The sequence below is a fragment of the Panthera uncia genome, chromosome C2, assembly GCF_023721935.1.
Source record: "Panthera uncia isolate 11264 chromosome C2, Puncia_PCG_1.0, whole genome shotgun sequence".
Taxonomy (NCBI): Eukaryota; Metazoa; Chordata; class Mammalia; order Carnivora; family Felidae; genus Panthera; species Panthera uncia.
This window is the reverse complement of record NC_064810.1, coordinates 95,880,524-95,908,110: the sequence shown is the minus strand read 5'-3', so window position 1 is coordinate 95,908,110 and position 27,587 is coordinate 95,880,524. Positions and strand designations below refer to the sequence as shown.

At 35.7% G+C, this 27,587-nt stretch overlaps 1 protein-coding gene across 2 annotated transcripts in view; it reads right to left on the bottom strand.

Annotated features, from left to right (window-relative positions):
• Positions 1 to 447: 447 nt before the first annotated feature.
• PDCD10 (programmed cell death 10) overlaps positions 448 to 27,587 on the bottom strand; it is a 49,968-nt gene continuing 22,828 nt past the window's right edge. For both annotated transcript variants that reach the window (XM_049628589.1, XM_049628588.1), the window contains 6 exons: positions 21,530 to 21,583; positions 15,705 to 15,822; positions 14,934 to 15,060; positions 7,316 to 7,394; positions 6,928 to 7,010; positions 448 to 4,327 (listed from right to left, as the gene is read on the bottom strand). In XM_049628589.1, coding sequence (XP_049484546.1) covers positions 4,246 to 4,327; positions 6,928 to 7,010; positions 7,316 to 7,394; positions 14,934 to 15,060; positions 15,705 to 15,822; positions 21,530 to 21,583 — 543 coding nt within the window. In that variant the 3' untranslated portion in view covers positions 448 to 4,245. The remainder of the gene's footprint in view (positions 4,328 to 6,927; positions 7,011 to 7,315; positions 7,395 to 14,933; positions 15,061 to 15,704; positions 15,823 to 21,529; positions 21,584 to 27,587) is intronic.

Genomic DNA, 27,587 nt, shown 5'->3' with positions numbered 1-27,587 from the left:
CGCGTCGGGCTCTGTGCTGACGGCTCGGAGCTTGGAGCCTGCTTCAGATTCTGTGTCTCCCTCACTCTGCCCCTAACCCACTCGCATTCTGTCTCTGTCAAAAATAAACACTAAACAAAAAAAAAAATTTAAAGAGCAAGTAAACAGAGTTGTCAGCCCTCCCAGTTTTAGCACTGCAAGTCCTGTGTGCCAGGAAAGTTCATCATGGGCCAAAGGGCTTGTCTCTCTATATGCAGGCTACCTTTAATGTAAGAAAAAAGGTGGGGGTGGGGGAGGTAAGAAAACATACTTACTTTTCTTCATAAAAAGAATCATGGGGGGACACAGTGAAGTTGGATACCTATGAAGGGGCTGGAGAATGGGGCAGAAGGGGTATGAGACCGTAATACTTCTCAGTATACCTTTGGTATAGTTCTAATTTTTAGAAGCATGCTAATATCCCGTATATTTTAAAAACTAAATCAACAAGGATATGAAGTATGTGTGCGTGTGTTTGGGGGAACCTTAAACCTGGAAAAAAACTGAAACAAATGAATTCGATTTATTTCAAATAAATAACATAATCACAGTAAAAGAGGGGAAAAAGAATTAATCCAAGTAATTTATGAACACAGAATGTATTTATATATCCTTATTATCGGGCAGAGTACAAGTGGGGAGAGAACTGCAAACAAGCTTTTAAGTGTTTTTTACAGTGACATGGGCAAAACAATTCTCAGTACTATTTTAGATGTACTACAGGATTGACTGAGTGAATAAATGAACTTTTTGGAGTGCCCAAATTCTGAAGAAAAAGAGACAGAGAAATATGGAATGGAGAAAGCAAGAAAGAACCCTGAGGATGGCCTGGAACTGAAATTATCAGTGTGAACTCATGATTTCTGAAATCAAACACGATGTGTATAGAAGTACCTGTGAAATGTACATGGTGCATTCATATTACGTTTATGTATGTATAGGCCCATTTCCTAAATCTGTCTGAACAGGCCTAGAAACAGATGACACCTAGCAACCAGACCTACGTGTCTAATATCACTCCCCAGGAGTTTCTTGAAGAAACTGCTAATTCTAGATCCTAGAACATCTTTTATTTAAGAAAATGTGCTAAAAAAAAAAAAAAAATTAAAACGGATGCCACAAGGGCATAGGAGCCAGACTGAAGGATCTCCCATTGAGCAAATTTAAGACAATGTAAGCACCAAAGTAAGTAATGAATTATAAGCCACTGAAAAAATAGACAACCAGGAGTCCAAAACAATAGTAAATATAAAACTGCACATAGATAAGCATAGATGAATGACTGGACGGGGACAGAGGAGGGCTCCTGCTTACAGTAGAGGACAGAATGCTGGAGTTGGAAAAATCACCAAAGGCTGCTAAATCCTGGTGGAATATGATGTTAACATAGACTTAAAAAAGAGTCTTCCTCAGATTGTTTAGTAGACACCAGGTAAAAAATACTAACTATATATTGGAGAAACTGAAAAACACCTTGACCAGGTGACCAAAACTGACATCACCAATAGCAGACAGACACTCTGTATGTGATACTCTGATGACACAGTTTCAACGATGGAGTATTCTGAGAATGAATAATCTGAATCTAATGAGGAAACTCCAAATGAGGAACATTCTACGTAGTGGGGGGGGGGGGGGTGCCAAAAGACTGCATTCTTCAAAAACATGTCATATCAATGCCATAAAGACAAAGGCAGACATGGAAATGATCTAGAGTAAAGGGGAGATGAGGGCAAATGAACAGCCAAATGATTAAAAAATGGTAACCTCTAAACAATAGGTGTATCTGGATAAAAGATGTATTGATGTTCTTCGTACCATTCTAAGTCTTGCCAATTTTTGGTAAATTTTAAATCATTTCCATATAGAAAAATAATGTTAAAAAAACAATTAGGAGGAATTGTGATACTGGGTTGTGAACTTCATGTTTGGCTAATAAAGTTATTTAAACTGCAATCACTTAAAAAAAAACAAAAACAAAACCCTAACATCTATTCTATTTAAAAAAGTGTGAAGAGGGAACATTTTAAACATCCAAAACATAGGAATAATACGAGAGAGAGAGAGAGAGAGAGAGAGAGAGAGAGAGAGAGAGAGAGAATGGGCCTCTAAAATGCAGAAATTTAGATTTAAGAGAAAAACTTCTCAAAACTTCTCACACTGTCCTGATTTTTCCCATTTCCCTGTGGACGAGGAGTGTTTTGTCAGGTGGTGTTAGGGAATTAGTATTCTAAGCCAGATGGATTTTCAGCAATGAATGAAGTACAGATCAGTGGAAAGATCATGGAGGCAAACACTGAATTCAAATCCCTGCACCAGCAGTTGCTAGCTTTGTAATTTTAAGTGCCGGTAGCCAGTTTCCTTAACTGCAAGGCAGACAGCTAAATCATGGGACTGTTAAGAGAATTAAATTCAATGAATGTATTTAGAATACTTGGCAAAGTATTCTTGGCAAAGAGAAGGGTGCTCAACAAATGTTTTCTCCTCCTCCTTTTTTTCCTGTTCTCTGGAGATGAATCTGACTAGGACCATATTGGCCCTTTCCTCACTGACCCAAACGCGGCCCCATTAGGATCATGTAGGAAACTGCATTATCCTGAGAACAAACCCCCCCTTCTGAGTAAACTTTGTGGTAAACTTCATGTAAATGGAAGCCAGGGATACTGGACAGTGAAATGGAAAGACAGATGGCTTATAAAAACAGATGATTTGGGGAATGGCTGGTAACTGGTGAGTTCCGTTAAAGAGGTCAGGACAACTGGAGGGAACATAGTATTAGTTTATGTTATAAAAGTCTGCTGCTCAGAAAAAGATAAAACAGTATATTTTTTCTTCATATATTCACAAGTCTATTTTGCAAACAACCATCTGTCTACTTCCAAGAGTGAATAATTTATATCAAAAATAAATAGTATTAAAATCACCAATTCCACTTGTTTTACTATGAACTTTTGAAAAAAAAAAAAAACAATTCAGTAAAATGTCCATAAATGATGAGATTTCATCCAATTGTCTATTTTTTTTTTGCTTCTTTCCATATACTTCCTGTTCATATCTAATAGGACGATATCCTCTTATGTTGCCCAAGATAGTAATTCTTTATATTTTTAGAAAAGAAAAAAGTTAAAAAAAACCTAAATTGCATTATAGCAAAGAAATTTGTATTGCCAAAGAGAAATTTAGCTTAACATTTAAAATCTTTATAAAAGATAAACAAATCCTGAGTTTCCCTTTATTTTATCATAATTGAAAAATGAAATCACTTAATATGATCACCTGATACATAATTTCCGTAAAACTTCTCTATGATGAAACAAAGCTCTATATATTTAAAGAGTGTGTATAACATTTATAACTCATGACAATTCCAAACCAACTAGCACTGGTATAGCTCCAAAGTACTATTAGTTGTGGCTATTTTTGGAAAAAAAAAGGTACAAAGCTTATTACGTAGGGCCCAGCATACCAGAAAAACTTAACTTTACATTGTCACAGAGTTCAAGAAGTGACATTACAGTGTGAAGACACTATAAACTGCCATTTCTTTCTCATAAGTTTCTTAAAACAGGTTGCAAAAATATTCAGTACCTCATATATAATAACTAACAAAAATATTTCCATTGGCTACCGTTTGCCCAGAGTGACTAAGGACCAAAAAATAGAATTCTTGTTGCTTTATTATCTGATAAACTGCTAGTAAGCTCCCGTTAGAAGTTCTTTAGACATTACACCAAGTTGTCTTGGTCTTCTGATCATATATATATATATTCATATATATATATATATATACACATATATATATATGTATTTTTTCAAGTAAAGAAATGTTTAACAGATGTAAACTATTTATTGAATATTTGCCACCAAATATTGTTAAATACATTATCTTGCAGCATATCGCTTTCAAGTTAAAATGTCAAACAAACACCAATATTTACAATTCTTTTAAGGAATGTTATATAATGACACATTAAGGCGTAAATTCTTTTGGCTTATAATTCTTAAAAGAATGATAATAGCAAAAGTGATGCAAAATCTTCAGTGTGAGATTATGATTAAGCTACATTTTACAAAAATATGGTGTAAGATGGCAATAATCCCATTCAACATCCTGGATTAAATCCCTTCAGGAGGGACTGATAATTTATACAGTCAAACTTTAAAATTTACAGATAAAGGCAGTTCAATACTGCCACTGAGAAGTACATCTCTTAACATATACAACTTTCAGGCCACAGTTTTGAAGGTCTGAAGTATCAAGTTGGTTTGATGAATTAGTCGGTTGGCACTTATGAACACATTTATTGCCCTGTTTAAAAAAAAAAAAAAAGCATTAATTTTACCAAAAAAAAAAAAAAATCATCCTTTAAAAATATTTATACTTGACACCATCTGCTAACAGTAGCACTGAAATCAATTTAGGGGGAAAAAAAGAAAGGCAAGTTAGTACTGAGGATCTTATCCTTCATACCAGTTGGTACTGAATGCTCCTGCATCATTTGAAACTATCCTAGGAATTACTGCCCCCTAGTGGTTCTGGCTGGCAATAAGGTGTTGGGCTGCTAATGATAGGTGGCGCCTCAAAACCCAGATCTCATGGCTAGGTTGAACAAACTGGCCAAACAGGATTCAATGTAGTCTCCAGCTCTGATTTCATGTAAATTACCAAAACAGAATCTTCTCCTCAAAATCTCTATATCAATGGACATGATACTTAAGAAAAAAAGTTAATTACTCGAAATCTGAATTATCCCAATCTCTCTTACCTTCTTTCAAAAACAAAAAACAAAACAAATAACCATGAGAATTCTAAACTACTTTTGAAATAAATCTACTTTTAAAATAATCATGTGGCTTCAATATTGAAAGCTGATGATATATAAATATATGTTCTTAGAAATTACTTTGTGGTGCACACATTTCTTCTATCAGCCCATCTTTGGGACAAAGAACTGATGCCCTAGTCCCATAATGTGGTCTTATCAGTTTCTAAGTATCATAGCTAAAACTTGTATCTTTACATCCTAGACATTTCTCAAAAAAGATGGACCAGAAAGAATTAGTGCAATTAATGCAAATACATCCCTCTATTGAAAGATGGCTCAAAGATCAGGTTCTGGTAACAGTTTCCAGTTTTGAGAAAGCAGGTACAAAACTCGTGGCACATTATTCATACGCAAATAATTATAAATTAAAGAAGCTACTGAATGGAGAAAAAGTAGTAGCAGGGAGCCTGAATAATCCATATGCAGAGTACGTAACTTCAGATTAATGGAAATTAGGCTCTAAAGGAATTTCAACCTTTCAATGTGCTTATTTCATGATAGTTCTTAATTAGAATCAGAAATAATGATCCCATCAAGTAAATTATTCTTTTAATGTGTTTTGGTTATTTGGGCTTAGCAGTGGAGACCAAGGAAAAACAGATGTAAGGTTATTTTCAGAACACACCTGCAAGCTTATTAAACTAAGTCGTCAAGGAACATTTCTCCTAGACTGAACAGTAGTAGGGAATAACACAAAACCATTAATAAAATGTAGCTCGGTATCTTTAATTTATAATGTAAATATTTCAACTTACTTGAACTGTTAAAAAATAACTGAAAATTAACAGACCATTCTAATGTATTTTATTTTTTTAAATATTATTATAATACTGTAATGGTTTGACATGGATTTAGGGATCTTTAAATTTCAAATGGTAGGATAAAATGTTAGAGGCCCCTGCAAGTTATAAATGAAATAATCACTATTTAGATGATTTTTCTGACTTTAAAAACAACGCCCAATTTACCTTTTTAGTATACTACTCGTAGAAGGACCCTGAAAGCTTCCCTCCTTCCACAAGTTAGTCACAACCTTTGCATCACTTTTAAATCACCTGGAATACTTCTTTTTTTTTTTTTTTTTTTTTTAAGTTTAATTATTTTGAGAGCAAGAGAGAATGGGGTAGGGGTACAGAGACAGAGGGAGAAAGAGAGAATCCCAAGTAGGCTCCATGCTGTCAGCACGGAGTCCGACACGGGGCTCGATCTCACAAACTGTGAGATCGCGACCTGAGCTGAAATACAGGCGGAATGCTTGACTGAGCCACGCAGGCACCCCCTGGAATACTTTTTAAAAAAACTTAAACCCTAATTCCAAGCTAACTGAATCAGAACCTCCGAAATTGAGACCACGGCATTGGAATTTTTAAAAACTGAACCCAAGTGATTCTAATATGCAAAGTGCATTAAGAACCACTGCTTTAACTTTAGTTCTCAACAGACCTGGCAGCATCAGTATCATCTGGAAACTTCTTAGAAATGCAGATTCTTGGGTGCACTCTAGACCTACAGAATGGACAATTTGTTCTTTAATAAGCCCTCCCGGTGATTCTGAGGCTACTAAAATTTAAGAACCACAGCCTCAGGGGCTGGTAAAGTAGGGTAGTAAGCCAATCTCACTCCCCATGTTTCTGTATGGCTTGCAAGCTAAGAATACTTTTGTATTTTTAAACGGTTAAAAAAGAAGAAGAAAAATATTATGTAACAGGTGCAAATTATACAAAACTCAAATCTCAGTGTCTGTAAATAAAGTGTTGTTAGAACATGGCCATAATGCCACTTGCTCCCATACTATGACTGCTTTTGTACCGCAACAGTGGAGGTAAAGTACATAGTTCTGACAAGCCCAAGTCAAAATACTTGCCATGTGGCCTATTTCAGAAAAAGTCTGTCACCTTCTGCTCTCAACTAGCTATGGCTGGATTATCAACCACACGCTATTTTTATAAACAGTCTATCTTTGTTACTAGTTAACTCGAGTATTAACAATATAGTAAAAGGGAGTAATTTACATGGTTTTAGTATTATATAAAACTACATAATTTAACTTTAAAAGACAAGGATGATAAATGACACTACTTACTTGCCATCTTTAAAATAGGTTTTCAAAGTATCACTGAAACTTTTGGAGTATTTTACAAATTCTTTCTTTTGGTGTTCAAGTGCCTATAGACATTAAACATAGTAAGAAAAAAAATATTAAATAAGAAAAGAGAAATAACACAAAAGCCAAAATCAAAGACGGGAAGATTACACAGAATACAGAATGGACTTTATATTACGGATTAGAATTTTCAGAAGTATTTACTTAAATATATGTAACAGCATATTTTAATTCAATGACAAAACCAGTGGTTAATGATACAAAACTATTTCCCATAATCAAACCATCTTAGTATTTAATTCAATAAAGCAACTAAGTGTAAAGCAACATCTAAGGTGGTAGCTTATAAAGCTTCTACTAAACTTACCCTGCGGTTCTGGTATTGGTACTTCTTGAAGACATTATTCACTGTATCAAGAAGTTCTTTTATTGCACTAGCTATATCCCTGTTGGGTAAGGAAAAAAGAATCTCCTTTAAATCAATTACATTTGGAAGAGGTTTGTCTGTGTGCATGTTTATTGTATATAATATATATAAATATACACACATATTTTAAGGATTACTAATTACGCAGTTAATGACCACACTAATCCTGCATCATGTGCAAACATCCGACTAGTAGTTTGAGTGGAGCTTTTAGCCCGTACCTTTCTGTGACCCTGACCTCTCTTGCACTGCTGACAGTTTGGTCTAGGTTTATTCTGCAACTTCAACCTTCCCAAATCAGTAACATTTCATTCAGCATTACTTACTGAAATTTTTAAGAATTATCTCTGCTTCTCATCTCTTCCAGTTATGATTTTTCCTTTCTCTGGCTAACGTAGCTAAATTCAAGCTACTATCTTCTTCACTTTTGCTATCTCATGAACAATTATATAAAATTTTTACGCTACATGCAACTCCCTCCTATATTTACCAGCACTTCAAGTTACATATACCTCATACTCTGAATGTTTAAAATGAAATATTTCCTTCTCAGACTCTTTTTTAAATTTTTTTAATGTTTATTTATTTTTAAGAGACAGAGAGACAGACAGAGTGTGAGCAGGGGAGGGGTAGAGAGAGGGGGAGACACAGAATCCGAAGCAGGCTGCAGGCTCTGAGCTGTCAGCACAGCTGAGAGGGCTCAAACTCATGAACTGTGAGATCATGACCTGAGCAGAAGTCGGACGCTTAGCCAACTGAGCCACCCAGGTGCCCCATACATCTCTTAAGATATATTTACCTTCTAACAACTGCCTATCCTCCTCTTCCAAACCTTTGTTGTAATTATTTCCCTTGGAAAATACATTTAAATTTCTGAGAAAGGCAGTATCAGAATATTTTTTCCACCTTAACCCTTTTCAGCTATCATCCCTGGACTATATATGCATCAACACCTTCCTCTCCTTTTAAGGAGATAAAGAAATCAGTAATTCTCATGAGTTGAATGTTATTCTTATCCGTAAACCATTTTTTTTTTCTAAACTCTGGTCTTTTATATCTATGCCCTTTTCAATTTTCATCTTCTAACTTCATAGCAATATTTTTGGTCAAACTGAACTTAAACTTCTGCTATGCAAATGTAAATGTGAAGATATGAATTAGTAAGACATGAATCTAGACCATCCCAAAGATAATCTTTTATTACTGACTTTTTAATCACAAATGTCAGATTTCAGGTATTTCATACCTAAAACATTTCAGCTTTACTAAAGAAAAAAACCAAAAAAGCTCTGTGTCCAGATTTCTGTATGTGTTTCATAGATTTCCCATAAATAAGCAAGTGGGACGACTAAGAATTACAAGTATGCAGGATTTTGGTATAAAGGAAGTATTTTAGCCTATTCTGAAATAGTAAAATATTTTAATAAATATTTACTTATTACCTCCTGTATGTCAAACATTGATATCAGGCTGATACATTAAAATATGAAATATGCAAGTAGGACAATGAATTTTACATAGAAATGGTATCTATCCACTCATTTTTTCCTCCTCTTTGCCTCTAGTTTAGGAACAGCAGTTTTAACTCATACAACAGTTCCTTTCATCTATGGTTTCAAGTAAGCTGACTCCTTCTGTATTGCTATGATGTGCATAAATTCATTACTGCTTAATAAAGTGATGTCATGTGACTATGAGAAAAATTATGATTTCAGAAAATAAATATTTGGAATGTACTTCAAATCCATAATGAGCCCATTTAAAACAGAACATAATGGAGCAAATTAGAGTGATCAAACAGGTGTTTATACAGAAGAACTTTGTAAATACTTTAATATTCTACTTTAAAGAAGGGATTAGGGGTGCCTGAGTGGCTCAGTCGGTTAAGTGACTTCGGCTCAGGTCATGATCTCAAGGTTTGTGAGTTCAAGCCCCGTGTTGGACTCTGTGCTGAGCATGAAGTCTGCCTGGGATTCTCTCTCTCCTTCTCTCTCTGCCCCTCCCCTGTCATGTGATTTCTCTCTCTCTCTCTCAAAATAAATAACGATTTTTAAAAATAAAAATAAAAAAGGACAATAAGAATGTGCTTTCTGGGCTAATCAACAAGATGAATATATGCTCCATATATAATGACAATGGCTGGATTCTATAGGTCAAAAGAGCAGTGAGTTCTCACCCACTCACCTCTTAGATAAAGCAAGGGTTTACTGAATAGTAGTGCCCCAGGCTTACTAATGAATATTGGGAAGCTATCTATATTTTATTTTATTTTTTTATTTTTAAACATTATTTTTTTAATGTTTACTTATTTTTGACAGAGAGAGAGGCAGAGAATGAGCAGGGGAGGGTCAGAGAGAGAGGGAGACACAGAATCTGAAGCAGGCTCCAGGCTCTGAGCTGTCAGCACAGAGCCCGATGTGGGGCTCAAACTCACAGACCGTGAGATCATGACCTGAGCCAAAGTCGGACAATCAACTGACTGAGCCACCCCCATGGCGCCCCATGGAAGCTATCTACATTTTAAAAGAAAACTTAAAAAATAAGCCCCCAGGTGATTTTGCTGATGAACCAAATTTGGAATCCAGTGTTTGGGAACCTAGAGCCTAGAACTAGGCCATAGAGTTTCATAAAGAATTCTATGGAATGATCAAGGCTGTTTATCCCTAGGCCTGCCCTCCTCTACAAACAATCTGTGGTTGGGGCACCTGGGTGGCTCAGTCAGTTAAGCATCTGACTTCGGCTCAGGTCATGGTCTCACGGTTCGTGGGTTCAACCTCTGTGAGCCCAGAGTCTGCTTTGGATTCTGTGTCTCCCTCTCTCTCTCTGTTCCTCCTCCGCTCGCACTGTCTCATTCTCAAAAATAATAAACATTAAAAAAATTTAAAAACAATCTGGGCAATTTATGTCAAATATGACATCATCTGTATGTACACAGAAGAGTTTTTTCAGTTAAGGCACTAAGGTTTGCACCAGGGAAGCTAAACTGTATTAGTAGTTAAGGGTCCATTTCCAACAAGAGAAAATAATCAGCCCTAAAAAATACTTCAGACAATGTAACAGATCAAGAAATGGAGAAAACCTGAGGATAAAATAACTTCAGTGTAATTACAAACAGTCTGGAGTTAAGTGATTCTGTGAAAAGGGACATATAATATAGTTACAATAGCAAGGAATTTTAGCAATTTGTAGCTTTTAGTGGGGCAATTTTGGGGAAACATACACTTGAAAGAGAGGACAACAGGCATCAGACGAAATGTAAACATACACCTTATCCAAAACTTGCATAGAATAGTAGAGCTTTTAATCATGTCACCCAAATTTATATAACATATGTTTATGTGAACACTTTAAAGGAAGGAAATTCCTATGCTGTATGTTTAGTTTGGTCTAGACTGGACAACTCTGGAAAAGCTATTCTGAAGCCATCTGGAAAACCAAACTCGTGAATTTTAGCATATAATTATGCAAATGCAGATAATAAAGAGTGAATAGATCAACGCATGGCTTTCTGCTTTATTAAGGTACAGGTCTCTACTAGTCATTCATTAGAATGTATCAGACTTTAAAAAAACCCTATTAATTAATTTTATTAAATATTTGTATAAGCTTAACTGTAGTCAAACAGAAACATTCATTAATCAAAAGAACTTTTAACGTATTTGTTTGTCGGATCATTTTCCTAATCATCTCCATAGAGAAAAGGGGGAAAAAAGCCCTATAATACAATACAACATGTGCTGTAAGCATATGTGCAGTTCTGTGTGAAGCACTTTGTGTATGTCATTTCTTTCAATTCTTGCAACTGTCACCCTCATCTTCAGACAGAAGCTAGAAAGACAGAAGCTAATAAGCAATTTAACTGAGGCCACACTGCTAAATACTGGAAGAGAAATTCAAACCCAGGTCTGCTAACATACACAAAAATACCTGGATATTTGTTAGTGGACAGGAGTCTTTTTACTACTTTAATATAACCCATGAAATCACATGTAGTACTTGGTAAAGCATTTGATACATGTTTATTGAAAAATATTGCTAAAATAAATGAAGAAGATAAAACTACCTTAAATATACAAAAGTAAAATATTTTAAAGAAAAAAACAGTAACTACATAATATGTTGTACCTGAAGGATAAGCCTTAATTTTGGTGTGATTTTATCCACTAATTTGTTAAACAATTAACCATGGGGACGATATGTACCAAAATGTATCAATCTATATCAGTGATACAAATAATTACACCTTACCTATCTATATTAATTCATACATGGTTGAATTTTAGTCTCAGAAATAATACATATTATCAACACAAACTTTCCATGGCCAATTATACCTCCTCAAACGGTTAAGAAATAAATGTGAATTGCCAATATTCTTAATTCAGTCATGCTGGGCACACTCCAGAAAACAGAACTGAAATATTAATACTGCCCGATAAATGAGAGACAAGCCCCTGATTCGGCCTCTGTCAAGGATTATGGACAAGACTCTTAGGCTCCTGACCTCGATTTCCTTACAATTAAAATGTGGTTGTTTATAAAGTGTTTTTCAAACCTATCTCTCCACAGCCACAGTGGGTTTAGCAGGGATGCTTTGGGGACTCCACAGAGAGGAAAGATGGTGTCAAAGTAGCAGGAGGAGGGTTCTGGGCCTATCATACCTACCCCAGCTTCAACCACAACACTGTTCTCTCTCTTACCTACCGGAATTCTATATTAAGATGTCCTTTATCACACCTCTTCCAAATGGTAGAAACTTTTTTTTTCAATCACCAGATTAGATCAGCATTATGCATCTCGGATTGGGAAGCAGCAGAGAAGACCATGGAGCGAGTCTGCCTGGGTTCAAAGCCAGATCTACCAACTTACCAGCTCTGTGACCTTGGAAAAATTACTTAATTTCTTCACTTGTTATGGCAGTGTTATAATAAGTTAATACACACGAAGCACTTAAGAAAGCACTGAATACATTATTCTAAGTGACTGCTATTACTATGAAGATGACATTGATTCTATAAACTTCTCCTTCAATGACCTGAGGCAAAATCTGCCGAAAATATTATTTTTAAAATGTCGTATTTTCATAGAAACGTAGCAGCGATTATAAGCAAATATATGATCAAAACACATTAAAATCTTATTAAATTTTTTTGAAAATGCCAAAATAAGTTGTTTAAACAACTGTGCTTCAGATCACTGGCAATTTATCCTTTTATGAGCTAAAACATGTTTACTTTTTATGAGACTAAAAATAAAATTTCATGCACAGTTGACTGTCTTTCTTTTTTACATATTAAAAATAGTTAAAGGAAGTTGAGGCTTTCCTATAAGGGTAAAATATCTACCTTGGTATTTGCTCCTGTGACATGAAATTTGGCTACCCAATGAAAAATCTTTCTCATACTTTCAGGTTCTCAGTTAGAAGACCTACAAGAGGGGCACCTGGGGGGCTCAGTCCACTGAGCATCTGACTTCGGCTCAGGTCATGATCTCACAGTTGGTGGGTTTAAGCCCCGTGTGAAGCTCTATGTTGACAGCTCAGAGCTTGGAGCCTGCTTCCAGATTCTGTCTCCCTCTCTCTCTGCCCCTCCCCATTCGTGTTCTATCTCTCAGTCTCTCAAAAATAAAAAACGTTTAAAAAAAAAGGGGGGGTGGAAAAGAAGACCTAAAAGAGGAGGGGTGCTCCTTGATGGCTGGGTTGGGTGCCCAACATGAACCATTATTTTCTAAAATGGGATACTCCTCTCCCCATACCACTCAAAATAGGTGCCCAAACCAGCTAAAACAGCATTTTGTAATGTGAATTGCAAAGAATACTATTTCTAAGAGATGAATGTTATTATTTACTTCCAGTGAACCTCTTTATATTCTTCAACGATACGATGTATGTGAACAGACACCTTTCCAAAGAAGACATCCAGATGGCCGACACATGAAAAAATGCTCAACATCACTCATCATCAGGGAAATACAAATCAAAACCACAATGAGATACCACCTCACACCTGTCAGAATGGCTAACATGAACAACTCAGGCAACAACAGATGTTGGTGAGGATGAGGAGAAAGAGGATCTCTTTGCATTGTTGGTGGGAATGCAAGCTGGTGCAGCCATTCTGGAAAACAGTATGGAGGTTCCTCAAAAAACTAAAAATAGAACTACCCTATGACCCAGCAATTGCACTACTAGGCATTTATCCAAGGGATACAGGTGTGCTGTTTCAAAGGGGCACATGCACCCCCATGTTTAGAGCGCACTATCAACAATAGCCAAAGTATGGAAAGAGCCCAAATGTCCATCGATGGATGAATGGATGAAGAAGATGTGGTGTGTATGTATGTGTGTGTATATATATATATATAATGGAGTATTACTCGGCAGTCAAAAAGAATGAAATCTTGCCATTTGCAACTACGTGGATGGAACTGGAGGGTATTATGCTAAGTGAAATTAGAGAAAGACAAATATCATATGACTCCACTCATATGAGGACTTTAAGAGACAAAACAGATGAACACAAGGGAAGGGAAACAAAAACAATATAAAAACAGGGAGGGGGACAAAACATAAGAGACTCTTAAATATGGAGAACAAACAGAGTTACTGGAGGGGTTGTAGGAGGGGGGATGGGCTAAGTGGGTAAGGGGCATTAAGGAATCCACTACTGAAATCACTGTTGCACTACATGCTAACTTGGGTGTAAATTTAAAAAAATAAAATAAAAAAATAAATAAAGATAGGATGTATGATGACGCAGCCTCTTCCAGAAAAACAAAAAAAAAACCAAAAAACAAAAACCTGAAAATCTTTCCTTGTCAGCATTTTCTACTTGAGGTTTCACTAAAAGGTTGCACTAATAATGCCATTCTAGTTATTCCCAATTTTCTTCATTTTATATCCAGTCAGGCTGAAGAAAATTATGAGACTCTTTACTCATCGGAAATCATGTTTGGAGTTTCCCCCCCTCATTCTCCCACCCTTTCACCCCTGAGGAGAGTGCCCCTGGTTTGAGAACCACTACTCAAGGATGATCCTTCTTGCTGCTGCTCACCAGTCAGCCTCCTGGCCCCATGCATATTCTCAGTCTAATTTAACCTGTATCCCAAAGGTAAGGATTTGGAGGTTTACGATTTGGCCAATATTAAAAAATGCTATTCAAGCCTAAGAGTACATTACTTATCTTAATGACTTATGCCATTTCTGAAACAAAAATAATACTGGTATCCTCTGTTACCCATACTATAATTTATCCAACTTCTCTATTCACTTTAATCTGACATTTACATTTTTCAATTATTTTTTATAGTTCAAACTGCATTCCAGTTTATGTACATTTCATTCACTTTTTATATTAACATTCTAAAAAACATTACATTCTAATGCCAAATACCACAGCTTAAAAGTTAATCAAAAATACAGCATTTAAAAATTTCAAGTTTGATTTCAAATTAGCATTTCAATTTAATATTAATGTCATACCAAAATAAAACACCTAGTATTAGTGGTTCTTTTGAAGTATTTTCAAGAAAAGAAGAACCAAAGCCAAAAGTTGCTTACTTGATTGTCTGCAGAAACCTCACTCGGTCATTGATCTCATCTGGGATCTTACTGAGAATTTGTTTAAGTGCTCGTGCCTTTTCGTTTAGGTCCTGGAATTCTGGCTCTGGTCGTTCAATCATATACTCTGACAAAATACATAATAAAAAGCATCATGCAATTCCCTGCCAAATTCAAGTACAAGAATTCCCAGTATTGGTTAAAGAGATGTGGCAGAGTGGGGAGAGAAAGGCCAGATGATTAGGAAAGACAAGGTTGCAAAAGCAAAATTCATTAAAATTCAACTTAGTTCGGAAATAGTATTAGGGCCTTCACTCTACAAGTGAAGTATCAGAAGATGAAAGACCAAACATTTTCCATTTTGGGATCAACGGAAATCCCATGAATCTTAAATAACTAAACAAACGTCTCAGTCAAGTTTATCAGGCCTCTGAAGCTATACTTGACACAGAAACCTTAAACCTTATGACATTCATAACAAATATAATGGCAACAGATATCTGTCAATGGGGTAGATGAGTTTAATAAAAACCTTTATATTTAATATATCAAAACCCAAACAACCTACTAATATCTTCAGCACATTCTTGAAATCTCACTTAAAACACAAACATAATTTACATTGATTTTTTTCCCCACTATCATCACAATAACAGTAACAGTAAGGAAGGGAAGGAGAAGGCAAGGGGCGGAGGCCCTTTTGTCAAATAAAGATTTGGAGGAAATGCTTTTCAACAACTGTAAGAAAAGTAAACAAGACTCTCTGACTACCTTCTACATCATCAGCTGCCATTCGAAGAAGGGACTCTGTGAAGTTAACTTCTACACTTTTTTTCTCTAAAATTTTCATAATGATGTCTTGCGTGAGTCCTGGATTTTCTTTTTCAGCCTATAAAGAAGAGAAAGCTAGTTTTAAAATACAGAAGCTCAATCAGCATTTTAAAGCCAAAACTTAATCGTTTAGAACCTGCTGAGAATTTCTTTCAGTGATCAACTTATGAGGGCAGAAACCTTTGTAAAGTAGGTGTCCTGATGGCATTCACTTATGTTTCCTCAGAGCTTATGCACGAGGCTTCTTGTTACAGCCAGGGTCTCTTTTGCCATTTGAACGTAAAGTACTTAATACTTCCTACTTCTCCTCTACGCTCACTTGCAATCAAACTAGTAACAAAAATAGAAATAAAGGTTATATATATTTTGATAATCCATCAATTACTCTTTTCAGTAGTTTAAATATACTAAGGATATTTAGATTTTTTTCTCATTAGCTAATATTCCAACTTGAGAATCAAGTAATACTTATGTTACCAGTACTTTGCAGATCCTTGGCATTTAAATGAACAGTAAGTCAAGAAAAACAAAAATGAAACAAAAAAGCAGGGTTCCCTTTGCAGGTTTTATTTAAGCTATATAATCCCTTAACTACTTTCCCACATAATGATTTTCATTTCCTATTTTATTTTTGTAGCAAGAATATTTGTAGCAAGGATAATTTACAGAACATCATTTCATCCTTTTGCTATCTCCTGAGCTTGTCTCACTAATGAGTCTGTATTGGTTCTATGTTACTTACATTCACTAGGGCACTAAAATCTTCTAGCCATTTCAGGACTGAACATAGGAGTTCTGAGCTTATCAAAGTTAACTTTCTGATTTGGGTCTTTCCCAGTGATTTTGTCCCATTTTACTATTTTTAAAAATTTTGTAATGACATTCTAAGTTTGTTTTAAGATGCCTGTCAATTTGAATCATTGTGCTGATGATTTCTTATCATTTTTGCCCAATATTAAACGGCAAATAGAAACACCATTTATGATCATAATCGGACAGCGATCTATTTACTTCCTTATGTGTCAAGCACACTTAACCTCTGCCTTTACAATTCTTTTCTGGTATCACTGCAGATCTAGCTTTCTTCTGTTCCTATGCTCTTTCCATTATAACATCTTGTTTTTCAAGTACCAAACACTGAAAGGTTTTCGGATGGAATGGGAAAAGAAAATATGCACATTTATCTCAATCCTGGGACCATTTTAACTGCCGTCGTATGCTACTTAAGGAAGTCATTTTCATAGATGATTAGTAACAATAAAGTGTATCCTATGAATTCATTCCCTTTTATAACCTGTTTTGATTTTTCCTTCCATGAGTATATGTAAGATAGAATCTATTTTTAAAATACAAGACTACCTTTCGAAGAAAAATTGTATAAATATGGGTTAAGATGGTATCAACATTAATTTGGTGAATTGTCACAAAATTATATACACTATGTAAATAAGCCAGTATTTGATAACAGTGGTTTATCTTCCTTCTCTGAGTAGCATCAAATTGCCTATATAATGCATTGTTTTAGGAGGCAGGAGCGCATTCCCCACCTGCTCACAAAAAGTTTCAGCAGGAAGACAATCTCTCTCTGATTAAGTTATAATACGGTGCCAAAAGAACTAAATGCTGACAGTCTGAGAATAAAGTTTCCAACATCAAGTTGGTCTGGAAACTGCCCAAACTGGAGCATTACAGAAATCTTGCAGAAGTATCAAGCCTTCTCAGTTCACAAGTGTCTTAGTGCTAAGAAATATACCTTAATAGTGCTATGTATTAAGTAGTTAGGTTCAAACAACTTAATAAGTACTTGCGTTCTTCTAACAATGTAGTCGTCTTTAAGAAATACATAAATTGAAAGAAGAATACTTTCTTTAATTCTTAAATAACCAAGATTACTTGCTACTGAGATATATGCACCTGTTGGGCACTGCACAATTCTCAAATGTTGGAATCAGATTGGACCCTGCCCTCACTTCCTGTTGTATATTGATTTTCTTGTGGTACCTGCTTTTTCTCACAGCAATGGCCAAAATTCCAACCTCATAAAGATATGACATCATTGAAAGGAATAGGGCTTAATCTAGTATGTTGGAATTGCAAACTACTTCAAGCTAGCATAGTTCACAGGGTCTAACAGATGTTTAGTATCACTATGTTCCTTTAGATGTTTAACATAACTCATGGCACCCATCTGAGTTTGCTGTGGGGACGCAGGGTGCCTAGGCACATAGCTTAGGAATTATAGTCTTAGTATCTTCTGGCTGAAATCCTAATTAAGCTACTTACTTTTAATTTTAAATGCCTTAAATCTACCCAATTCTTCTGACTGACAAAATAAACAGATCTATGCTTAAACTGGTGACTTTATCTATCTATATCTTCAGGTCTGCCCCAGAATACAACCTTGAATTCTATGGTTGTCCAATTTTTATAAAGAACCCAACTATGACAGGAAACTATCCTCAAAGGCAGTAACATCCACTCTTGTGATTCGGTGATTCTCAACAGCAAAACCTATCAAAACTTTCCAAGAGGAAAAAGAACCAAGGAGAACAGGTATCTTAAAAGATAGTATTTATTAGTATTTCATCTTGGGAGAAACTATTTTAATCCTTTTTCTTGTGATAATAATAAAAATAAATATTAAACCTTGATAGATGACACTGTGTTGTGGTCAAAGAACTGGAAACATAGGCATATATATTATGGATATTAATAGGGATATATGGGTGAGTGAGGCTTTTAAAATCTTTTTCAAGGGCGCCTGGGTGGCTCAGTCGGTTAAGCATCCGGCTCTTGATTTGGGCTCAAATCTTGCAGTTTGTAAGTCTGAGCTCTGCATAGGGCTCTGCACTGTCAGTGTGGAGCTTGCTCGGGATTCTCTCTCTCTCTGCCTCTCCCCCTCTCTCAAAATTAATAAACTTAAAAAAAACTGTCAAGTAAGTTCTAGTTTTAAAAACACAAAATCTTCATCTTTTTAAGGCATGTCCTTTTAATTCCATTTGAAATTTAACAAATTAAATTTGCTCAGTCGATTAAGCATCTGACTTTGACTCAGGTCATGATCTCAAAGTTCTTGAGTTCAAGCCCCTCCTCGGGCTCTGTGCTGACAGCTCAGAGCCTGGAGCCTGTTTCGTTCGGATTCTTTGTCTCCCTCTCTCTGCTCCTTCCCCTGCCCCTTCCCACTCACAATGATGGTCTTTCTCTCTCTCAAAAATGAATAAACATTTAAAACATTAACAAATTAAATATGATAATAATGATAAAATCAAGGCAAACTAATTTGTTTTCCTCTCAAAATAACTTCCACTTTCCCCAATTAAGAATCAGTGCCAAGGCTAACAAAATTTATCCATATGGTAAACCAGATCTATCATAACCACATACTTTAAACACAGTTTAAATTGTACTTTAGTGTTAAAACATCAGATTATATATAAGTATATTAAAAGAAAAAGCTTAACAAAATTATTTTGTCTCTTTTAGGAATAACATTGAGGATATCATCTACTACTTCAGACAGAGTCCTCTTTATGATGAGCAGGAGAAATTTCTCTCTGTTCTTGCTATCAGAAAAGTTGAAAAATGGACTTTTGCCTTATCAATACTATATTGTTGTTTTTTTTATTTTTATTTTTTACATTTATTTATTTTCGAGAGATAGAGTGAGACAAAGTGAGAGTGGGGGAGGGGCAGAGAGAGAGGAAGACACAGGATCAGAAGCAGGCTCCAGGCTCTGAGCTGTCAGCACAAGAGCCTGACGCGAGGCTCGAACCCACCGACTGTGAGATCATGACCTGAGCCGAAGTCAGACGCTCCACCGACTGAGCCACCCAGGCGTCCCTCAATACTATATTGTGAAATAAGTTGCCTTTCCTTCCCTTCTTTGGCCACACTGAAAATAGGTTGAAAGTCAGCTTAAAACAGTTTCCATCATGCCTCCCTAATGACTAAATATGCCATTCCAAAACCACACCAAACTCAAAGAAAAAAAGAAACACAACACTGATGGTGTTACTTGATTCATTTTCTTCATTAACCCAATGATTTGTCAGAACATATTTTAATTAAGCTACTATGTATACATATACAGGCAGTGCTTTTTAGAGTATTAATCACATCAAAATAGCTCTAATCTAATACATACAATGTAAATTCTTATGGTGAGGGAGGAGAGATGTCTAGTGACATAGTCTATGCTACCAGTTAAGAGTGGTATCGATAGGGGCGCCTGGGTGGCTCAGTCGGTTGGGCGGCCGACTTCGGCTCAGGTCATGATCTCGCGGTCCATGAGTTTGAGCCCCGCGTCGGGCTCTGTGCTGACAGCTCAGAGCCTGGAGCCTGCTTCGGATTCTGTGTCTCCCTCTCTCTGACCCTCCCCCGTTCATGCTCTGTCTCTCTCTGTCTCAAAAAAATAAATAAACGTTAAAAAAAAAAATTAAAAAAAAGAGTGGTATCGATAAACTAATCTTTGCCATAAAAAGAAATCAAGCTGGATGGCATTATGGTTTTATTCCAATAAAACTTAACTATACATTTTTTTCTAGATTTAAACATTAAAATACTTTACCTGAAATATAAATTATCTTAGCTACAGACAGAAACAAATACACACAAAGTAAATAAAAATTAAAGATTTGGGCACCCTGATATATACCGGGAAAGGAAGGGGGATGAATAAAGTTTTATATGAAAGACTGCACCCAATATGTAGAATAGGGATGTCCAACAGAAATATAACTCAAGCAACAAATGTCATTCATTGTAATTTTAAATTTCCTAGTGGCCACATTAGAAAAGTAAAAAGAAACACATGAAATCATTTTAGGAGTACAACCAAAATATTACCATTTCAGTATGTAATTACTATAAAATACTTATTGCTGAGTTATTTTACATTCTTTTTCTTGTACTAAGTCTTCAAAATCTGGTGTATATTTTGTACTTGGAGTACAACTCAATTTGAACCAACCATATTTTAAGTATTCAACAGCAACACGTGGCTAGTAATTATTAAATAGTACGTGGCTAGTAATTATTAAATGTCTCCAAATCTGAAGACAATGAAAAAGTTGACTCTAAGTGACTCGACCGTATAAGGAAAAGGTATCCTTAATCTGACCTACACACAGTTCTTATTTTCCCATCAAAAATACTGTTTTATACTTAGGTTCTGTAAGTAAGCAATATGAAAAACATATTTTCAAATTATAATTTTACAAAGAGCTTTTTTTTTTTTTTGATATTTTTGGGAGGGAGGGAGGGAGAGAGAGAGAGAGAGAGAGAGAGAGAGAGAGAGAGAACATGACCGAGCAGGGGAGGAGCAGAGAGTGAGGGAGACCAAGAAACCGAAGCAGGCTCCAGGTTCCAAGTTGTCAGTGAAGAGCCTGATGTGGGGCTTGAACCCGCGAACTGTGAGATCATGACCTGAGCCAAAGTCTGTCACCCAACTAACTGAGTCACCAAAAGGTTTTTATCAAGTCAAATAACAGGAAAAGAAATTGAAAATATACTCTAAAGCTAAAGAGAAGAGACTCCAAAGAAATTAGTTTCAAAAGCATAAAAGTGATAAAAAGATGAATGCTAAGGAAACAGCATTTCTGTCAATTCACTTTTTGGAAGTGTTTTAAGCTTTAAAGAGTACACTAAAACAGACCTGAGATAGCTGAGAGGTTTTCACTAGAAGGAAATAAAGTGGCAATTATCACATGATATTCAGGTTTATATGTAACATACATTTTAATCATAATAAATTATGTGCACCTCACCTTAATGAAAGCTGCTCTCAGTGTCTGAGCTGCAGACAGGTTTACTCGTTCTAGCTGTAATAAAAATTTTAAATCACTGTTAATATCAATTTTCTTAGAAAAAGCACATTTCTGATATTCCAATCTATAGTAATCACACTGATACATCCATCATTTGATTAACAAAAACACTTGCTAATTATTCTAAATCACCATAATTCTTCAAATATACAGGCTATCTAAAATTTTCATTAGAGACCATGAGAAATTAAGGAATATATAGTTTTTCATTGAGAAGAGAAGAGAAGAGAAGAGAAGAGAAGAGAAGAGAAGAGAAGAAAAACACACTCGGGGCACCTGAGTGGCTCAGTTGGTTGAACTTCTGACTCTTGATTTTGAGTCAGGTCATGAACTCAGGGTCGTGAGATCAAGGCCAGCATAGGGCTCCCTGCTGGGCATGGAGCCTGCTTAGGATTCTTTCTCCCTCTCCCTGCTCTCTCTCAAAATAACAAAAACAAAAACGAAAAAACGAAGACAAGCTCTACTTTAAAAGTAGATTTAAAATAAGCATAGAATGCAAAATAATATTAAGTCTCTACAGAAAGAATAAACATATTTACTTCAATTATTGAAAATGGGATTCAAGATCAATTCTCAATAGTCTATTTCAAGTACATGGTAAGTTGGGTGTGCACCGAATATAAAATGATCAATACCAAGAAAACATTTATTTAAGATTCTTTGTATTTTACTCCTTTTTAATTATTTTACAATTCCTCAGCCAGGAATTAAGCTGACGTTAGTATATTTTATTAATTAGAAAATAGCACTGATAAAAGGTTTGATACTAAATAAAGACTGTGGATCATCTGTCTTCTATGTTACCGGGATTAAAAAAAAGGTTACCTAAAATACTGTCTCAAAAGTTGAATTCCAAAGCTTCTAATTTTAGTATCAAAATGTGAGGTTTACAATTATGAAAAATAAGTGTCCTTATTATATACTTTATAGAATTCATTTTTCAGTGAGCCAAAAAAAAATAAATAAATAAAATTTCATTAAAAAAAAAACGCCATTTGCTGGGGCGCCTGGGTGGCTCAGTCAGTTAAGCATCTGGCTTTGGCTCAGGTCCTGATCTTGCAGTCTGTCAGTTCAAGCCCCGCATCAAGCTCTGTGCTGACAGCTCAGAGCCTGGAGCCTGCTTCGGATTCTGTGTCTCCCTCTCTCTCTGCCCCTTCCATGCTCATGCTCTCTCAATAATAAATAAATGTTAAAAAAAAAAAAAAAAAAGCCATTTGTTGAAGAGTTAACTGCTAGGCTTAAAATAACTACCTTCGGTTAAATTCATATTCCTTTGGTCTCTAATGATTGGGCCAATTAACTCAGTAAAACTCAATGTGTATATATATGTGTATATGTGTGTGTGTGTGTGTGTGTGTGTGTGTATTTTTAAGCTTTATATTTAAAAAAAATTATTAACCTCCATATCTGAGAGAGTACAAGTGGGGGAGGGGCAGAGAGAGGGGGACAGAGGAACTAAAGCAGCTTCACCCCCACAGCAAGCAGCCCAATATGCAGCTCAAACTCACGAACTAAGACCATGACTTGAGCTGAAGTTGGACACTCAACTGACCGAGCCACCTAAGTACCCTAAAGTATATATTTTTTTACTGGGGACAATATTAAATGTTCAAAAACAATGTAACTTTTATAGATTTTTATGCAAGTGGAATATTTTTACAAAAACCTTATGAACAGAGCATATTTTGAAGTAAATATTCCTTTCAATCCTTGGAGGCAATAAAATGTAACTTTGCCTTTATAAACAATATAAGCATACATACATGTATTTAAGGAATGGCCTACACTTTATTTTCTAAACAAAACAGAAATGCCAAGAACCTTATCTCCCTACAAGTTATGCACCTGAAACATAAGGCAAAAACAACAAAATCTGCCAAGATAAATACGTTATCTCCAAAAATAAATAACAGACCATTTAATTCAGTATTTAGCTTGGCTTCTACAAATCCTGTAAAACTAACATTGCTGGGAAGATACAAGGGAACCACATAGGCAAATACAACAAAGAAGCAACTACGTAAGATTATAAAATTAAAGAAAGTATGCTTCCAAAAATGAAAACTTCTTCCATGGAATTCATTTAATTATAATGAATACTACTTAAGATTAAAATAACAATACAGCTCTTCTCATCTCAAGTTCTTGTGCAAGGGAGGGAGAGGCAGGCAGACAGGATGAATGTTTTCCACTCTGATAGGAACCATTTCCTTATTTGGGTTTACACCACACTCTGACCTCTTTCAGCAAGTCAAAGGTCTGAGTCAGATGTGTACCTTCAAGTGTCAGCATTATTATCTCTTTCTGTACTGGTTGTTATGTGAAAGGGTCAAGGCAAGTAAAAGAGGCCCAGAAAATTCTGTGAAGAAGTAATAAAAGTACCAAGACAGACATCAGCATCTCTGGATTTCTAGATTAAGTTTACATAAGTTATCTTAGAAAAGAAAAGGAAAAGTCAGGTATATACTAAATCAAATCTGTGAGCTGTGAAGCACCTCACCAGAACTCTGCTGGGAGTCATTTTGGGATACATTATATACCCACACAACTTGTAATAAACCCACTAGGCTTTATTACTCATACGATATCCACATTGCCCAGGGAATACCAGGCATGCAGGCACATATATATTTTTTGAATTGAACTTAATCTCTCATCCATAAATTTATCTAAATTGTTCTTGAATCTATTTATAATTTCAGCCTGTAATACTCAGGCAGCAAGATATGTTTTTATCTTCCCGAATAAAAAGTGCTTCCTTTTTAGATCTTTCACTTGTGATAGATGATTTGATTATAAAATCATGTTCATCCTACCTTTCATGACAATGTAAGGTTCTGTTGTATCCTAATGACAATTATCATTTACTTAGCACCTGTAATGAACTTTGTTATATACAGTATTTTTATAGAGTATCTCATCCTCACAATCTGTAACTAGCGATCATCATCTCTATTTTAAAAGGCAGAAATTCAGTTTGCATAAATTTACCCAATGTTCAGTAGCTATAAGTACAGAGGCAGAATTCATAACAGTTCTCTCTGGTTCCAAAACCTATGCACAAGCCACTAATGCTACCCAGCCTCCCTGAATTCACCCTTTGCAGACTGGCAGTCCCCCTATCATTGAACCTCTTCAACTACTTAAGAACTAACAAATTCCTGAGTTTCTACCATGTGTAAGGAGGTCAGTGTAACAGATACAAAGAAATAGATTATAGTCCTGGAACCCCAGAAGATCAATTTAAGTAAGCCACTACACGGACACTGATGGGATCACTATCAGTTGAAGTAGGAAAAAAAGTCTTTATGAAAGAGAGATCTGAATGGTCCTAAAGAGGGTATCCTCTTAAAATCTTCTTCCTTGGCTATTCTCCCACTTATGTATTTCTTCAGGTTGGCAACACATGGGGGTGTAAACACTGTATGTAAGTTCAGAACAGAAAAGAATTTCCATTTTGTTTCCAATGCTTTCATTAATTAGCCCAGTTGCTTTTTCTAGCTTTTGAGATAACAGTTGTTGGCCAGGGTATCTTTAATGAGCCAACATCCATCATTTCTTAGCTGTAATTGATAGTGCACACACCACATTTTGAATTCTAAGGAGGAGGAAAATATGATTACACCTTGATTAATGGATATCTATCTGGACAAGGAGGGACTTTCCTTGGGGCTCAGCCATCTAGGATTTCCATGTCACCAGTAAAAGGGTAAAGGAAAAAAAAAATGAGCATGAGAGAAAGGGGCACATAATATCTCATTTCACCAAAAACATAAGGACAAGTGCCTCAAGTCCTACCTAGAGGGTTATGATAGGCTGGGTGAAGCAAGGCTCACCTCACATCCTGCCTACTCTCAGTTTTGTGAGCTCCTCCTGGAACTTATTTTTGATAGCTTCTGAGAGCACTTACTACTAACTGCAAACTTTGCTTTAGAATGTTCATGAAAATATTTCAAAAGGTTACACATAATTTTGATTCCACAGAGAGCTCATTTATTACATTGGTCCCTCCAAAAGTTATTAGTTCTTTCCTATACTTCCTTTTCTACTTATCAAGCCAGTCTCTTACACCCATAATTTAAAAAAAAAAGAAAAAATCCATTTAACCCTTTGGTTGCTCAAGTTTTACAGGTCTTGCATAAGACTTTCTTTTTTTAAATTTTGCTTCCTCAAAATCAAGCATGATTTCCCCCATGCTGACATCTTTCTCCCTTCCCCACAAAGACTACTGCTCCTATTCTTTAAGGAACCAAACAGGGCCAGGACACCAGTATAAAAGGTACATTTCTCATGACTCAAATGAGAATGAGGTGAACCAGGTCAAAAAAAGAAAACAAACAAACAAACAAACAAACAAAAAACCAAACCCTACGACAAAAGTAGATAGAATCAAGAGGCCACCTACTAACTTCTGTGCTGTCACACAGAAGACAAATGCAGTCATGTGTTTTATACATAATAAATGCAGTTAACCGTTTCTAAATTGATCCATTCCTGGGGTTGCCAAGTTGTCCAGCAAAAAAAGTAAGCAGAGCCACCTAACTTTTACAAAAATGTCTCCTTAAGAATGGTCTACAGAAAATTACATGAAAGATTCCTGAATAACAGCTAATACTTCACTACATGCTTGGTACTATTCTTAGCACTACAATGTTTGAAGTCATTTACTTCACAGAGTTATGAAAAATAAACATGTTACTGGTTATCATTATCTTATAAATAATAAAAGAAGATAAGATTATACAGCCTAAGTAAGAGGCAGAACGGTAATTCTTATGCAAGATATCAAGTATGGTCACCTCTGGATGGTGGGATTTCAGGTAAAACCCAGGTCTTCACTGTCGAGATGTTTACCATGCTCAACTTTTGGAGTTTGATTTTTTTTCTTCCAATTAAAAAAAATTATACTTCACCTTAAAACAATTCCTCTACAAAGTCATAGGAAGGGGTGCCTAGGTGGCTCAATCGGTTAAGCAACCAACTTAACGCTCAGGTCATGATCTCACGATTCGTGAGTTCGAGTCCCGCATCGGGCTCTGTGCTGACAGCTCGGAGCCTGGAGCCTGCTTCAGATTCTGTGTCTCCCTCTCTCTCTGTCCCTCCCCTGCTAGCACTTTGACTCTCTTTCTGTCTATCTCTCAAAAATAAATAAACATTAAAAAAATTAAAAAAAATTAAATAATAAAATAAAAAGTCAAAGGAAAAAATGATACATGGTGTATCTTTTCCTGGAATGAAGAACTGAACTATACCTCTCTCCTCCTCCATACACAAAAATCAGTAGATAGTGATACAGTACCTGAGAATCTGATCTAGGACTTGTCATGAGGCTTCTATAAACTCATTATTTCATAATGCAACCAGGAGACCGATTACACAGTACATTTACAACACATGCAATATACTTGGGACTCTGAACTCTGCAGCAGCTGATTAAATAAGAAGCCTACTCCTTTCTCAGCAGTCTTGGCATAGCTTCATTAAGTTTAGCAAGCATCAAACTCCCAGAATACCATAAATAACTTTGCTTTGTGAGCTGGAGTAACAGTATTACAATTTCCCAGGTGTAAGGATGTCCTACTATCTAAAACTCTGTTCTACAAGATGACTTCCAGATTACCACTGTCACTACTACGGATGTAATGTCAAGGTGAGAATGCATCAGCTTTTAAACTTACAATACACTGTGGACAAAATTAAGTGCAGCTTTTAGCTTCAGAGGAAAACATTCATCCCTACTCTGATACTATTTTCTATAAGATTAATTCGACAACCATTTTATCTTTAAATCCTCATAGCACAGAAAAACAGAGCCAAACTAGATTCTAATTTTCCCATTAGTAGACTTGTGGAAAAATCTATGTTTGAACTATAGTTAAATATTAATGTTTAACTGATTAGGTATCTTATTTAGGATGTTACGTTAATATACTGGAATGTCAGAGAACAAAGCTAGTATTGTATTCTTTCCAACCAAACACTGCACATTTAAAGGCAC